General features: G+C 40.0%; 1 protein-coding gene and 1 long non-coding RNA gene across 4 annotated transcripts in view; one reads left to right on the top strand and one right to left on the bottom strand.

The window, feature by feature from the left end:
* POU2AF2 (POU class 2 homeobox associating factor 2) overlaps positions 1–14,285 on the bottom strand; it is a 30,617-nt gene that overhangs the window by 3,575 nt on the left and 12,757 nt on the right. The window contains exon 2 of the mRNA XM_002822448.4: positions 1,384–1,426. Coding sequence (XP_002822494.1) covers positions 1,384–1,390 — 7 coding nt within the window. The 5' untranslated portion in view covers positions 1,391–1,426. The remainder of the gene's footprint in view (positions 1–1,383; positions 1,427–14,285) is intronic.
* Positions 10,446–14,285, top strand: part of LOC129048766 (uncharacterized) — a 79,681-nt gene continuing 75,841 nt past the window's right edge. Inside the window, exons 1-2 of one of the 3 annotated variants that reach the window (XR_008511365.1) lie at positions 10,446–10,731; positions 13,593–13,665. This is a non-coding gene — a long non-coding RNA (uncharacterized LOC129048766). The remainder of the gene's footprint in view (positions 10,732–13,592; positions 13,666–14,285) is intronic. The other 2 variants (XR_008511367.1, XR_008511366.1) reach the window with 2 other exon arrangements.

Here is a 14,285-nt window from a genome sequence, read left to right as displayed (position 1 = left end):
AACGCTAACACTAACACCCTTAGGTCATAGGTCACAAAAAGGCTGAACTGGGGAGAAGATATAAGTGCCTGTCTTCCTTACTTTACCCAATCACAGTAGCAGACCACTTCTGAGCTTCTGATTCTATAGACACAGAATTCCAGCCCGTTCCACAGGACGTGGAACTTTATATTATACCCATTCCTCCTTCACCTGAGTCACAATGATCTTTCCAGTCAACCTGCGAGCCCAAGGGGGCAGAGCTCATGCCTAATACATTTTCTTTAAACCTAGTAGTATAACACTGTGTTCAAGAATGGCATGTGAATTTATTCATCCAGAAGAAGAAATCAAAATTCCCCATCAAAACCTATAGCACGATTCTACTCACTTCACTTTCATCTTACATTCTATAACTTCTAACCTGCTCATGCATTTGAAAGCTGCAGTTAGGGTTTTCATTATAAGCATACTTCCTTGGGAAAAAATCTGTGCAGCTGAACCTTAATATAAATAAATAAGGTTCTGTTTAATACAATGAAATTATATTTATGAGAGCGGTTAAGGTTGAGAATACGAAAACAAGGTTTCCAGGCTCTCATCTATATTTCCCAATTTCCAAATCAAAACAACCACGAAGAAAAAAGCCTCTGCTCTCTTAGCATGGATTTTCTCTGTACGAAGAGAAAGGATAATTTCCAGATAAAGAGAAGCTATAGAAATTTTTCTTTTTCTTTTTTTTTCTGTAGAAGGCAGGAGATGCCACCAAATTTCAATGGCAGTATATATGATTGGGAAACAACATACAGACATTTAAATATTCAGGATCCTCGATTGCTCTTATTCCTTTCCCTTATCCAGCTCTGAAGGTGATAAAACTATTAGGGACTGTGCTGCCTCTGAGTTGAACTAAATGAGATTGTCTTTGCCTGTGTGTGTGTTTATACAAGAATGTCCAACACTATTATTTGGAATTCCCCTTTTACAACCCCACAGGAGTATTTAATGAGATATAGGCATTGAAATGAATTCAAAATGCTGAACCAAGTGCCTGACTCCCTCTGCTCGCAGACCGCTTTCCTCTTTCTGTTTGAAAGCAGATGCCTCATCTATCAGATCATGGTGTCAGAACTTTAGACAATTTAAAACTGTATCAAGGACATAATTTATATTGCCTTTGCCCCAAAAGCTTGGGATAAAAGGGCTGCTTTCAAGACAAAATGAATTTTAAATTCAGAAATGACTGCATGAGTTCTGTCCTTCGCTAATTTTATATTTTAGACAAAACTATTTTAAAGGAGCAGAGTTTTGGAAGTGTTGAAAGGTCATTATGAAAGAATGGAAGCCCAGATGCTTGATTTAAATTCAAAAGGGAATAATTGCTTATTGAATTAAAGTACTCACCTGGCATCTGCACAAATGGAGACTGAGAGGAACTGACGCTGCCCTGGAAGGTAAACAGAATTCAAGTATTTTCTTTAGTTGTAAGTTTGAATTTAATAAAAATTAGGAATACACCTTATAAGCTTGGTTTTATGATATTCAGAAATATTATCTGGGGAGTTGGGTTGACCCTCAGGTCAACTGGGAATAAGAATTCAAGTACCATAGAACAAAGTTTTACAAAGGACAAAGAGAAACCACACTTTTACATTTTGATAAACATGCCAGAAAGCACTGGCTGGATGAAATGTAGTAATTTATCCTTCATTTTCTACTGTTCCAGTTAACATTCCCTCATCCAATATATATTAAGTGACTATATATATGCATATCCAGTAGCCTCCCCTTACCCATGAGGGATATGTTCTAAGACTCCCCAGTGGGTTCCTAAAACTGAGGATAGTACCACACCTGATTGCCATCATGTCCTTCACCCACAAACTCAATGCCTTTTCCATTTTAGCTAAGAATTTATCATGCACTGTGGCCACAGTTTTGCAGTTCGAGATGCAACAGCAAAACTCGCATGAATTTCTTTCTCCTTCTTCACAATTTCACAGACAAAAGATTTGTTCTTACCATACCAATGTCTGACCTCAGCATACATTTTTTTTTCTTTCCTTATTAAGTTGAGAACGTTTACTTTTTCATTTAAAGGAAGCACATTCTGGCTTCTCTTTGGCGTATCTAAATTGCCAGCGTCACTACTCTTGTGCTTTAGGGCCATTATGAAATACAATAAGGGTGACTTGAACACAAGCACTGCCATACAGAGACAGGTGATCCAATCACCAAGTCGGCTGCTGAGACACTAATGGGCAGATGGTGTAGACAGTGTGGATCGGCTGGATGAAGGTAAGATTCAAGTCCTGGGCAGCACAGAGTGGGACTGAATGAAATTTCATCCCACCACTGAGAAAGGCATGCCATTTAAGATTTAGGAATTGTTTATTTCTGGAATTTTGCATTTAGTATGCTCAGACTGCAGTTAACCATGAGTAGCTGAAACCTCAGAAAGGGAAACCATGGCTAAGGGGCGCCTACTGTATATGTGTATGTGCATACATGCACTTAGTTTTGACTTCAGCACTGAAGGGCCACTTCAATGTTTACTGTCTGAATCCATGTGGAGGAAGAAGCTCCAACTGTAGGGACCTTGACTGTGATGTGCCCTCAGTGCCTAGAACAGGGTGTAGTTCATAATAGACATAAGAAAAATATGTGGAATGAAGACACAATCTTCAAAGAACCCACAGGCTAGAGAGCAGGGAGAGGTTGGAGAATGTGGTGGGTTGCATTATGTGCCCCCTCCAAAAGAGAGATATATATATATATATATATATATATATATATATATATTTTTTTTTTTTTTTTTTTGAGATGGAGTCTCACTCTATCACCCAGGCTATAGTGCAATGGCATGATCTCGGCTCACTGCAACTTCCACCTCCCGGATTCAAGTGATTCTCCTGCCTCAGTCTCCTGAGTAGCTGGGATTAGAGGCACGCACCACCACACCTGGCTACTTTTTGCATTTTTAGTAGAGATGGGTTTCACCATGTTGGCCAGGCTGGTCTTGAACTCCTGACCTCAGGTGATCTACCTGTTTTGGCCTCCCAAAGTGCTGGAATTTCAGGCATGAGCCACCCAAAGATATATTGATATCTTAATCCCTGATACCTGTGAATGTAACGGTATTTGCTAATAGGGCTGTTAAAGATGTAACTACTTAAATGAAGATGAGGTCATACTAAATTAGGGTGGGTCCTAAATCTCATGTGACTGATGTCCTTATAGGAAGAGGAGAGGGACGCACAAAGACACAGATGCAGACGGGACAAGGTCATATGAAGACAAAGGCAGCAGTTTGAGTGATACAACCTCAAGCCAAGGAACATCGAGGATCACCAGCGACAATTGCCAGCTAGGAAGAGGCAAGGAAGGATTCTCTCCAGAGGCTCCAGAGGGAGCATGGCCCTGCTGACACCTTGATTTTGGACTTCTAGCCTCTAGAGCTATGAGATGATACATTTCTGTTGCTGTAATTCATCCCATTTGTGGTAACTTGTTACTGCAGCCCTAAGACACCAATACATGGGTGATTGATGACAAAACAGAATATTCAGTGTAGTATGAGAAGTGGCAGGGTCAGGGTGATGCGGGCACCTAAACTGGTGTTAGGAATGGGGTGGGAGACACATCTTGCAGGATGCAGTGCCTAAGCTGACCTCTGAAGGAAGAGTGTCTAGGTGTGTAGAGTCTTAAAATACGCAAATCATGGCTCCAAGATGTCCTGGAGCAAATTAAGTGGAGAGGGTGTAGCTTCTGTGGAAGTTAAGAATCCTCAACATCCAGTTCATTGAATCTGAGCTCTTTTGCAGTGACTCTAATGATTCTATAGACTCTCAAGAGTTGTAAGAAATTTCACAGAGTCTCATTCAATGATTACATTCTCTCCATATTACTAACACCAGGTGCATCTAATATCCAGGCACAGAGAACTTAGCACCCTCTGAGGAAACCCATTTCTTCTTTAGGAAGTTTTACCGATTACAAAGTTGGCTGGAAAGAATAACTTTCCTGGTTCTAATCCCTTTGGTCTTTATAGAACAAGTTTAACACTTCTTGCATACACAGCCCTTCAAATATCTGAAGACAAGCCTATGAAAAATACCATAGACTGCGTGGCTTAAATTACAAAAATTTATTTCTCACAGTTCAGGAGACTGGAAGTCTGAGATCTAGGTGTGGTTTTTAGTGCGGGCCCTCTTTCTGGTTTGCAGAAAGCTGGCTTCTCACTGTGTGTTCACATGGCTGAGAGAGAGAGAGAGAGAGAGAGAGGGAGAGAGAGAGAGAGGTCATCTCTCTGGTGTCTCTTCTCATAAGGATACTAATCCCATTAGAGAGATTCACCTGCAAGATCTAATTACCTCCCAAAGGCCCCTCCTCCAAATGCCATCACATTGGGGATTAGCATCTCAACATTTGAATTTTAGGGGAATGCAAACGTGCAATTGCAATCTGTAGTATTAACCTTGAATTCGAACTTCTCCAGGCAAAATATCTTCCAACAACTCAGAAGCAGCATGGTAATTAAGAGAAAAGCCTCTGGAACCAGAGTGACTACATTTGAATCCCAGCTCTACCCCTTATTAGCTGTGGGATCTTGGGCACATGAAGATTAAATGAGATTATTACATTGAGCACTTAGAATAGTGTCTGCCACAGGGTAAACAGCATATGTGCCTTAGCTATTATTACTATTATGCATTTGTTGGTTCCTTCAAATCTGTGGTATATTTCTCCAAACCGTTTAATTTATGGGTTTTCCTGTATTATTTTAACACTTTTAAGTGGCAGAAGGGAACTCTTGGGCATGTAATGGTCAGAAGTAGGTCCCTTAATATTTCTATGAGAAGGAAAGGGGCAGTGATTAAATCATAGATGCACCTGTATTTGGGCACATATTCCCATGTTGCAGGCGCCCATGTTATCCAGTGTTACCCTCCCATTTTCAGCTCTGTGGTGTGGCTGGGTCTTCCCTTGAAGACCTGTGCCAACACATATGCCTTCTGGCTTCAGCCTCAGCCTCCTTCCAGGTTAAGTAGGATGTGGCAGGGGGTGGTAGCTGTCCTGGGTGCTGCCCAGGGAGATGTCCCATTGTTCTTCTCCCACCTTCTCTTCCTGCCTGCTTCCCTTAAACTGCTCTGGCCAAGGCTGGGGCCAGGATCGAGGCTCCTGTGAGAGACAGCACACCTGCCCAATCTGATGAGCATCAGCATCAGCACCCTGTTTGCCCTTAGCATGTTAGCCATTTATTTATCAGCTGGAATGGCTCTGTCTCCTGCCTCTGCCCCAGGCAGGGAGAGAGCCCAGTCTATGTCATTGTGGCTGACACAGCCCCTTCACCTTTTGACATCTCTGCTCTAAAAGTTTTTCTGTCTTTCTCCTCCACTGCCAACAGTCTCCAGCATCTTCTACGATGTCTCCTCCATCTTCTGCCCAGGCTTAATTATTACTGTGGAACTGACAGTACCGACTCCTCCCCAGCCCAATTTTTATGCCAGAAGACTCTACAAAGATTTCACAATTAAAGGTCTAGTGGATTTTATTTATTACTTGATGAAGCTTTTTGTACACTTGTCTCCTATATGATTTTGTTCTCTACCTGCTGTGGAAATTGTACTCTCTATTTTCATTCTTTATGATTACCCTTACGGTTTTACCATGTATATTTAACAAAACCTACAAACAATATCTTAAACCTGCAATTGACAGATAAGAACTGTCCCTCTTCTAATTTATGGGTGTGCTATTCTCTTTTCTTTTAGCTTGTTTCTTGTTATTAAGCTGTCACAAATTAGACATCAATATCATAATTTAACTCAGTAATTCTGTATTAGATTTACTAATTTGAATTAAGGCTCAAATGTCTACCATTTGCTTTGCTTACTCCTTTCCCAGACTTTCTTTCTAGGTTCATTTCCTTCTTCTGAAGTAATTTTTTGGAAAATTCCTTAAGTTTCAGTGGTGTTGAGAGTAAACTCTTTCAATTTCTATTTATCTGAAAATATTATTTCTTTTGACCTTGTATTTGAAAGATAATACTGCTGGATTCACCATTTTAACTTTATAGTTTTTTTTTTTCTTAGCACTTTGAAGATATCATTCCACTGTCTTTTGGCATTCACAATTGCTGTTGAGGTGTCTGCTATTGGTCTTTTATACCATTATCTTTTTTTTCTTTTTTTTTTGTGATGGAATCTCGCACTGTCACCCAGGCTGGAGTGCAGTGGCACAATCTTGGCTCACGGCAACCTCCACCTCCCGGGTTCAAGTGATTCTCCTCCCTCAGCCTCCCAAGTAGTTGGGACTACAGGCATGTGCCACCATGTCCAGCTAATTTTTGTATATATATATATTTTTTTTAGTAGAGACGGGGTTTCACCATGTTGGCCAGGATGGTCTCAATCTCTTGACCTTGTGATCCGCCTGCCTTGGCCTCCCAAAGTACTGGGATTACAGGTGTGAGCCACCGTGCCCGGCCAGTATCTGCCTTTGGTCTTTCACTTATTCTTTGTGACAATCTTTTCTTTATTTCTGACTGTTTCCAATATACTCCCTTGGTCTTTGAGGTTCTTCAAGTTCACCTCATTTTATCTAGAGACAGATTTCTTTTTATTTATCTTGCTTGATATAGAATGGGCTTCATGAATCTGGGGATTCATGTCTTTCATAAATTCTGAAAAAATGTCAACTATCATCTCTTCAAATATTGTCTTGTCTTTATTATGACTGTTCTCTCCTCCTGGGACTCTGTTTAGATATACGTTAGAACTTTTACTATTATCCTCAAAATCCCTTAACCTCTCTTTATTTTCTCTGTGTCTGTGATTCTTTCTTCTATATTTTGGTAGAGATTGGCATAGATTTCTTCAGATGTGTTTTCAGTTCACTAATTCTTTATTCAACTATAGTTAATTTGTTATTTAACTCACACATTGAATTTTTATATTCATGATTTTATATTTTTTTCATTTCTATAAATTCCATTTGATTTTTAGAATCTATTTGGTAAATTTTGATAGCCTCTTGTTGAGTTCTCATTATGTATTAACTGTTATATATTTTGTATTCAGTAATTCTAATATATGAAAGTTCTGGGAATTTAAACTTATTGTCTATTGTTCATGTGGACTCATTCATAGTGGCTTGTTTCCTTATGCGTGGGTGATCTTTGATTGAAACTCACATCTCGTTGGCCTAATCTGTGAAGATCTGGGGTCCTGAATTGAGGCTGCTTTCCTCTAGAAGATTTATGTTTCTATCTATGGGGAGCCAGCTGCCTTCCAGGTTCCCCACATTAATCCTGGAGTCCAAGGTTCAGCCTCCCAACCTTGGCAACAGGTCAAGAACCAGTCTTCACATGTAAAGCCAATTGGACACCTGTCCTCAGGAAACCTGTCTTTTTGGAATGATTACCTTCTCATCATTTGGTGCTTTGCTTTCTGCTCAAACCCTTTTTCAATCTCCCATGCCAACTCCTGCCCCTACCCCCAGCTTTGGAGATTTCTCTTACTTTCTGCTAGCTCAACAACTCACTAAAATTTGTATTATGTAAGATCCAGTTTTGTTGTGGGAGAGCTCTTCTCAACCCCCCCATACCAGAGTTGAATCTGTAAATATTGAGCCTAGATGTAGATACCTTCCTGGTTTTAACACAGCACAAAGCTTTTATTTTTCCATGACTTCCAACATTTTCCAGCAGAGATTTAAATTATAACAGAAGTAATTCATAAGCACTTACTTATAGTAATTTCATAAACACACTGTTGGCCATTGCTATGGTCAACTGTGTTATATGCATCATCTCATTTAATTCTCACCACCACCCCAGAAAATAAGTAATATTATTCTCATTTTGCCAATGAGGGAACCTAAGCATAGAGAGAATAACCTGATTTCCCTTCTAGGAGAGGATTGGTTGTGGCGATGGTGGTAGTAGGTGGAATTAGACAAGGGCCTTTCTGATATCAGAGGCTGTTTCTTAACCACCACACCAGTCTGCTTTGGGAGCATTTAAATAACTCAACAATTAAAAATAGAAAATATCCTAGTTTGAAAAAATTTAGTATAATGGAGACTTAGGGACATCCAGAGAGATCATATAATCATATAAAAGCTCACAAAGAGGATCGGGTGGGATGCTTTCCTGTCTGTCTGTCTGTGTATCTGTCTCTGTCTCTTTCTCTCTCTTTCTTTCTTACACACACACACATACACACACACATATGCACACACACACACATCCTTAATCCTTTGAGTGACATTCTACTTTTGAAGGGGTCAGCGTTATTGAGATATAATTTACATATAATAAAATTCACAAAATTTAAGGGTACAATTTGATGAATTTTGGCAAAATCTGATGAACACTTGTGACCTACCACCACAATCATGATGTAAAACATTCTCATCAGACTAGTCAGTTTATAGCTATAACTAATGCTGCCCACTCTGTGGTGACCTGGGAAATATTTTGATGGATAAACACAAAAGTCAGTGATAATGTACCTCTTCAGTTGGTATCACAGACCCTAGAAGACTCCTAAAGGGCCTGCATGGGGCTGGGAAGGATGCCACTGGGAAGATTTCAGAGCTGCCACTTGCTTCTCCACCCCTTTTCCAGATTTCACGGGTCAGGAGAGAAAAGCCTAAACCAGGGTCCTTCAGCATGCACACTCATCGTCATTTCCTATGTGAAGGGAAATCTTACATTTCTTTCCTGGTTAAATATATTGTATTCACACCGTTGCCTCTTATCCTGCAAATCCTCCAAAAAATAACATTGAAATTAATATTGAAGAGCCCATAACTTTTGACCAAGTGAGATGGTATATAATTTTTATTTTGCATACTGCAAACAACAGGATCCTGCAATGCAAGCTAGCCAAATTTAGAGGTTTATATTTGAATGAAATTTGCCAGCCTGCAACTTCCTGCAGCTAACACGGCAGCCTCACAGCTGCCCCCAAAGCCCCTCCATGAAAATGAGTTAATTCGAACTAATAGGTCACCAAGGTAGTAAAGTGATAAGATTAGGAGTTTCCCTTGAGTACATTTATAGCCATTTTATTATCCTATAAGAATATTTTTAGGTGCCAACCTAGTTGAAGTACATATTGAAATGTACTAAGGAAGTGATGTCTGACTAGCATGACATGTTTCATACTGCTGTATAATTTTATTTCTTAATTCAAATTGAGATAAAATTTGGTTTAGAAAATAAGTCTTCAAACTTAAAGATATTGCTACTAATGCTTAAGTAATAATAATCATAGCCACTTGTGAATAGGTGATATCTCTCTTTGAGACATTCATAGTATTTTATACATTTAATTTTTCATTGTCATCATTTCTATGGTTGTGAGGCAGGTGGAGCTGATGATACCGTATTGAACATTCTGACACCACATTTTAATGTCTACATTTGGATCCACCATAGGTCATATGGTTTTCCTCCAACTTTGGAATTAAAGGAAGTTTAATGCCGGATGTTAACACAGTTAGTCTTTAAATGGGCACTGATGTTAGGTTGGAACATCTCCCCAGGAAAAAAAAATGGGTATAGAGATTTACATCCCTTAGTTAACAGGAAAAGTATATAGTAGAACCAGAGGCATTTCGGTTGGTGTGAAATACTGTGTGTTGGCTAAATTATCTCAAACATATTCTTATAAATCTTATTACTGTTGCAGTTTGAAACAGGTTTTGATTTATAGACCACTTATATGAGTTATATATTTAATTGTAAATAAGAAAAATACTCTATAATAAATATAAACTACAGTTATAAGCATCTACTATGCGTCAGAAAAGGGGGAGGTCAATGCGTGGAGGATTTGAATTGGGTGCTGAAGGCTGAGAGGATGCAGAGAGGAGAAAGGAAGCTCCCAGGAAGAAGGAATTTTGTGAACCAAACACAAAGTGGGAAAGCACAGCTCTTCTTCAGGGAATAATAAGCAAGTTGGCTTGTCTAGAGCAGAAGTTTCATTTCATTCATTCTATTAAAATGTATTCTGTGCCTACTCTGCACCAGGATTGTGGTAGTTTCCAGAAATACAAAGAGGAGTAAGACATAGATTCTATTCTTGACAGCACACAGTTTCATCACAAAAACAGGTGCATAAATATATATGTAATTGGTGCAATAATAGAAATAAGGGTTGTGGTTGAGAAGACTAGCATTTCCTGGTGCCACTTCCCGCCAGACTCTGTGTCTGGCACTTTACATATGTTAGTGTGTCTGTGTGATCATTTTTAGTGACAACTAATGTCTGGGTTCTTTATGTACTCTGTAGAGTGTGAGATGATTTACATGCATTATTTCATTAGATCACCATTAACCGATGAGATAGATTGTTATAATCCCTAGCTTATTGATGGGAAAACTAATAGATACTTCTGAAGGACTTGTCCGAGATCACAAAGCTGCTAAGTGACATAGCCTGAATTCTAAATGTGATTTAGTGCAGGTATGGGGGTGGGGGCAGGGATAAAGTTTGGGGGGGGGTGATGAGGTGATTTACTGTCTTGGGGGAATGTGATTTAGCACATCAAAACGTAGGTGATATCTGAGTCTGGTTCTGAAGGCTAGATAAAAGGAAATCAGTTTAAGGGCTGTTGTTGCTGGAGGGAGAAGCAAAGGCTTAAAATATGAGGAACTGCATGTCACATACCTGGAAATGCGGGCAGGAAGTGTGAAGACAAGAAAGCTGAAGAGAAGCTGGAGGAAGATGCAGGAGCCAGGTTATAAAGTTCTTTTTTTTTTTTTTTTTTGAGATGGAGTTTCACTCTTGTTGCCCAGGCTGGAGTGCAATGACACAGTCTTGGCTCACTGCAACCTCCACCTCCTGGGTTCAAGTGATTCTCCTGCCTCAGCCTCCCAAGTAGCTGGGATTATAGGCGTCCTTCACCATGCCCAGTTAATTTTTTTTTTTGTATTTAGTAGAGACGGGGTTTCACCATGTTGGGCAGGCTGGTCTCAAACTCCTGACCCCAGGTGATCCACCCACGTTGGCCTCCCAAAATGCTGGAATTACAGGCGTGAGCCACCGCACCTAGACTTTTTTGTGCCAAGTACAGTGGTTCATGCCTGTAATCCCAGCACTTTGGGAGGTGGAGGCAGGGAGATCCCTTGAGCTCAACAGTTTGAGACTAGCCTGGGCAAGACCGTGAGACCCCCATCTCCACAAAAAATAAAATAAATTAACTGAGCATGGTGGCACATGCCTGAAGTCCCAGCTACTTGGGAGGCTGAGGCAGGAAGATCTCCCGAGCCCAGAAGGTCAAGGCTGCAGTGAGCCAAATTCATGCCACTGCACTCCAGCCTGGGTAACAGAGTGAGAGCTTGTCTCAGAAAAAAAAAAGAAAAAAAAAGACATAAAAAAGAGTTTTTTTGAGCCACCCTAAGGAACTTAGACTTTGGTAGCAGGCAGTGATCCTTCAGAACTTTCTTTTTTTTTTTAGATGGAGTTTCGCTCTTGTCACCCAGGCTGGAGTGCAGTGGCATGATCCTGGCTCACTGCAACCTCTGCCTCCTGGGTTCAGGCGATTCTCCTGCCTTAGCCTCCCGAGTGGCTGGAATTACAGGCATCTGCCACCACATCCAGCTAATTTTCATATTTTTAGTAGAGACAGGGTTTCACCATGTTGGCCAGGCTGGTCTCAAACTCTTGACTTCAGGTGATCCACCCGCCTCGGTCTCCCAAAGTGCTGAGATTACAGGCATGAGCCACTGCACCCAGCCGAGAACTTTCTTAGCAGTGTAGACATGGTGAAAATATTGCTTGAGGAAATTTAATCTGGTGCTAAAATGACAGGTTGGAAATGACTGGTGGGGTGAATGTATGGGTTATTACAGGTGAATAGAGCCCGGTGATGAGGGTCTGATGGCCCTCAGTAGGGCTGGGATTTCAGAAGGCCAGCAGGTGCCATTTCTAGTCCCTTCTATTTGGCATCCTTTTAGAGGATTGTCAACAAGGGCTGATACTCTCCCATAGGTGCTGAGGACTGCTGGCCACCTGTCCTGGATGCTGTACAATTTCCAGGGCTCTCTTCCTCTTTTCTTTGTTATCACCAACCTTCCTGCTGATACCTGTATGAGAGGCGGCTGGCAGGTCTTCCTCATACTGACATATTTACAAAGAAAAAAACCCTACTTTTTATATGACTTAATTTAATGGAGCATGATGCAGGCCCAATCCTAAGGCCAAGAAGAATTTTTGACTGAGGAGGGAATATTGAAACATATATCCTCAAAAGCATTTATCTGTGTCTACAAAGCCTAGGTTATAGGGGATTTATCTTACGAAGAAAGAGTTCATCTGGTTTTGTGCACCCTGTCTCATTATCACCAGTCTTAGGTGACAGTAAGGGCTATGTTATTGACATAAAAAGATTAAGTGATTTTCTCAAGGCTTTCAAATGTATAGGGGTAAAATGAAGACTAAAAGCCATGTTTAAATTCTCTCTCAGGAAGGGATTTTGCCACAAAAACATTAATTGATGCATTTTTTGTAATAGTGCATGTAATTATCTAACAAATTTTGATATTCATTAACTTGTTGGTGCAACAACTTAATTTCTCTTTAATAAAATGCCATAGGAAATTTTCTGGGAGAATTTACATGAAACTCACTGGGGTGGCCTTCGGGATGTAGAACAAGAGAACTGGAGACAGGGAACACTTTAGTGAGCTTCTGCTTTTCACTTTAACTCTTGTTCTGTCTGAAATTTTACACTGAATTTCTTTTGTAATTAAAGCAACTATTTAACAAAAATTAATAAATAGACTTTAGGTCATATATTTATTGTAAATCTCAAAACTTTTGAAAACTGTGATGTCAAGTGTCTTCAATTGCTGGGATATAAACTATTTTATGTCATTTGGAAAGCTCAGATGGTTGCAGAATTCCCATTTTCAGATAATTTCTTAAAATTTTACTGTTAAAACTCTCCTGCTTGGCACAAAATAATGTCCAGGCTGTCTCTGTGAGAAAGTGATTTCTGTTGCCTAAGTTACAAAATGAAACACATTTTTTACCCCTGGATCTTGGCATGCCTTTGGAATGCTATTTGTATTTATGTAGCTAAGTTAGAACAACAGGAGTCACTGAGATGCACTTTGGTCAGAACAGAATCTGCAGAACTACAGCCCTGCCAGATGGACTTGCCACGGCTGTTCCGCTGCAAAAACTGATTATTTTTGCAAGCTGCATGAAAGAATTCACCACCAGGAATTATTTTAAATTTTATGACATTAAAAAAACCCTGCAGAACCAACAGAGCAGCTGAAAAAATAAGTTGCTTGCAAAAGGTTTGCCTTTATTATTATTTTTAAAATTTCTGTGATTGTGAGGGAGCAGGTGGTTGGGTGGGGAACACGGAAAGCACTGGGAATGTGGTTCAGATCTCTAAACAGGGCAGGACAGTGGGCTAATTAAAGTCAGACAATAGGCCATTTAGAAAGCCTTAGTAAAGCATTCATTCAAATGAATGCCAAGAATATAGTGTGTACCTCTGTATTCAAACATTGGTGTTTTGAGTTTACTAGACACTGCCTGTTCAGAAAATGTTTCTTTTTTTTTTTCTTTTTAAATTCTTTGTAGGCTCGTGGAGGGGGTTAGCTGGCCATGTTAACAAGCAATATGCAAAGCACTGTGCTGTGAGATGGAGCAAAAGGTATGGGGAGATGTTCCCAGGGTGAATACTGATTCCCTTTATCAATAACCTTGCAGAATTTCAAATGAGAAATAGATTCTTCTGCTGGCATTCATGAAAAAGTAGCAAGGATAAATAAGATATATTTATTAAAGAAAAATTGCAGGTTTCTTAAGAACCTTAGCAGTCAAACACAAAGAGAACAACAGGGATTTCTAAAAATTTAAGAAAAATAAAGATAATATGGAAAGAAATAAAAAGCTAAGAGAAGATAAGAAAAATAAAGCAGCCGGGTGCGGTGGCTCATGCCTGTAATCCCGGCACCTTGGGAGGCTGAGGCGGGTGGATCACCTGAGGTCAGGGGTTCAAGACCAGCCTGACCAATACCGCGAAACCCCGTCTCTACTAAAAATACAACAAACAAACAAACAAAAAAACAAAAAAAAAACATAGCCAGGCGTGGTGGCGTGTGCCTGTAGTCCCAGCTACTTGGGATCCTGAGACAGGAGAATTACTTGAACCCAGGAGGTGGAGGTTGCAGTGGGCCGAGATCATGCCATTGCACTTCAGCCTGGGCAACAGAGCGAGACGCCATCTCAAAAAAAATAAAAAATAAAAAAATAAAAAAAGAAAAATATAGC

The sequence above is a fragment of the Pongo abelii genome, chromosome 9 (assembly GCF_028885655.2).
Source record: "Pongo abelii isolate AG06213 chromosome 9, NHGRI_mPonAbe1-v2.0_pri, whole genome shotgun sequence".
Classification (NCBI taxonomy): Eukaryota; Metazoa; Chordata; class Mammalia; order Primates; family Hominidae; genus Pongo; species Pongo abelii.
The sequence above is the reverse complement of the archived record's forward strand: the minus strand, read 5'-3'. Positions and strand labels throughout refer to the sequence as shown.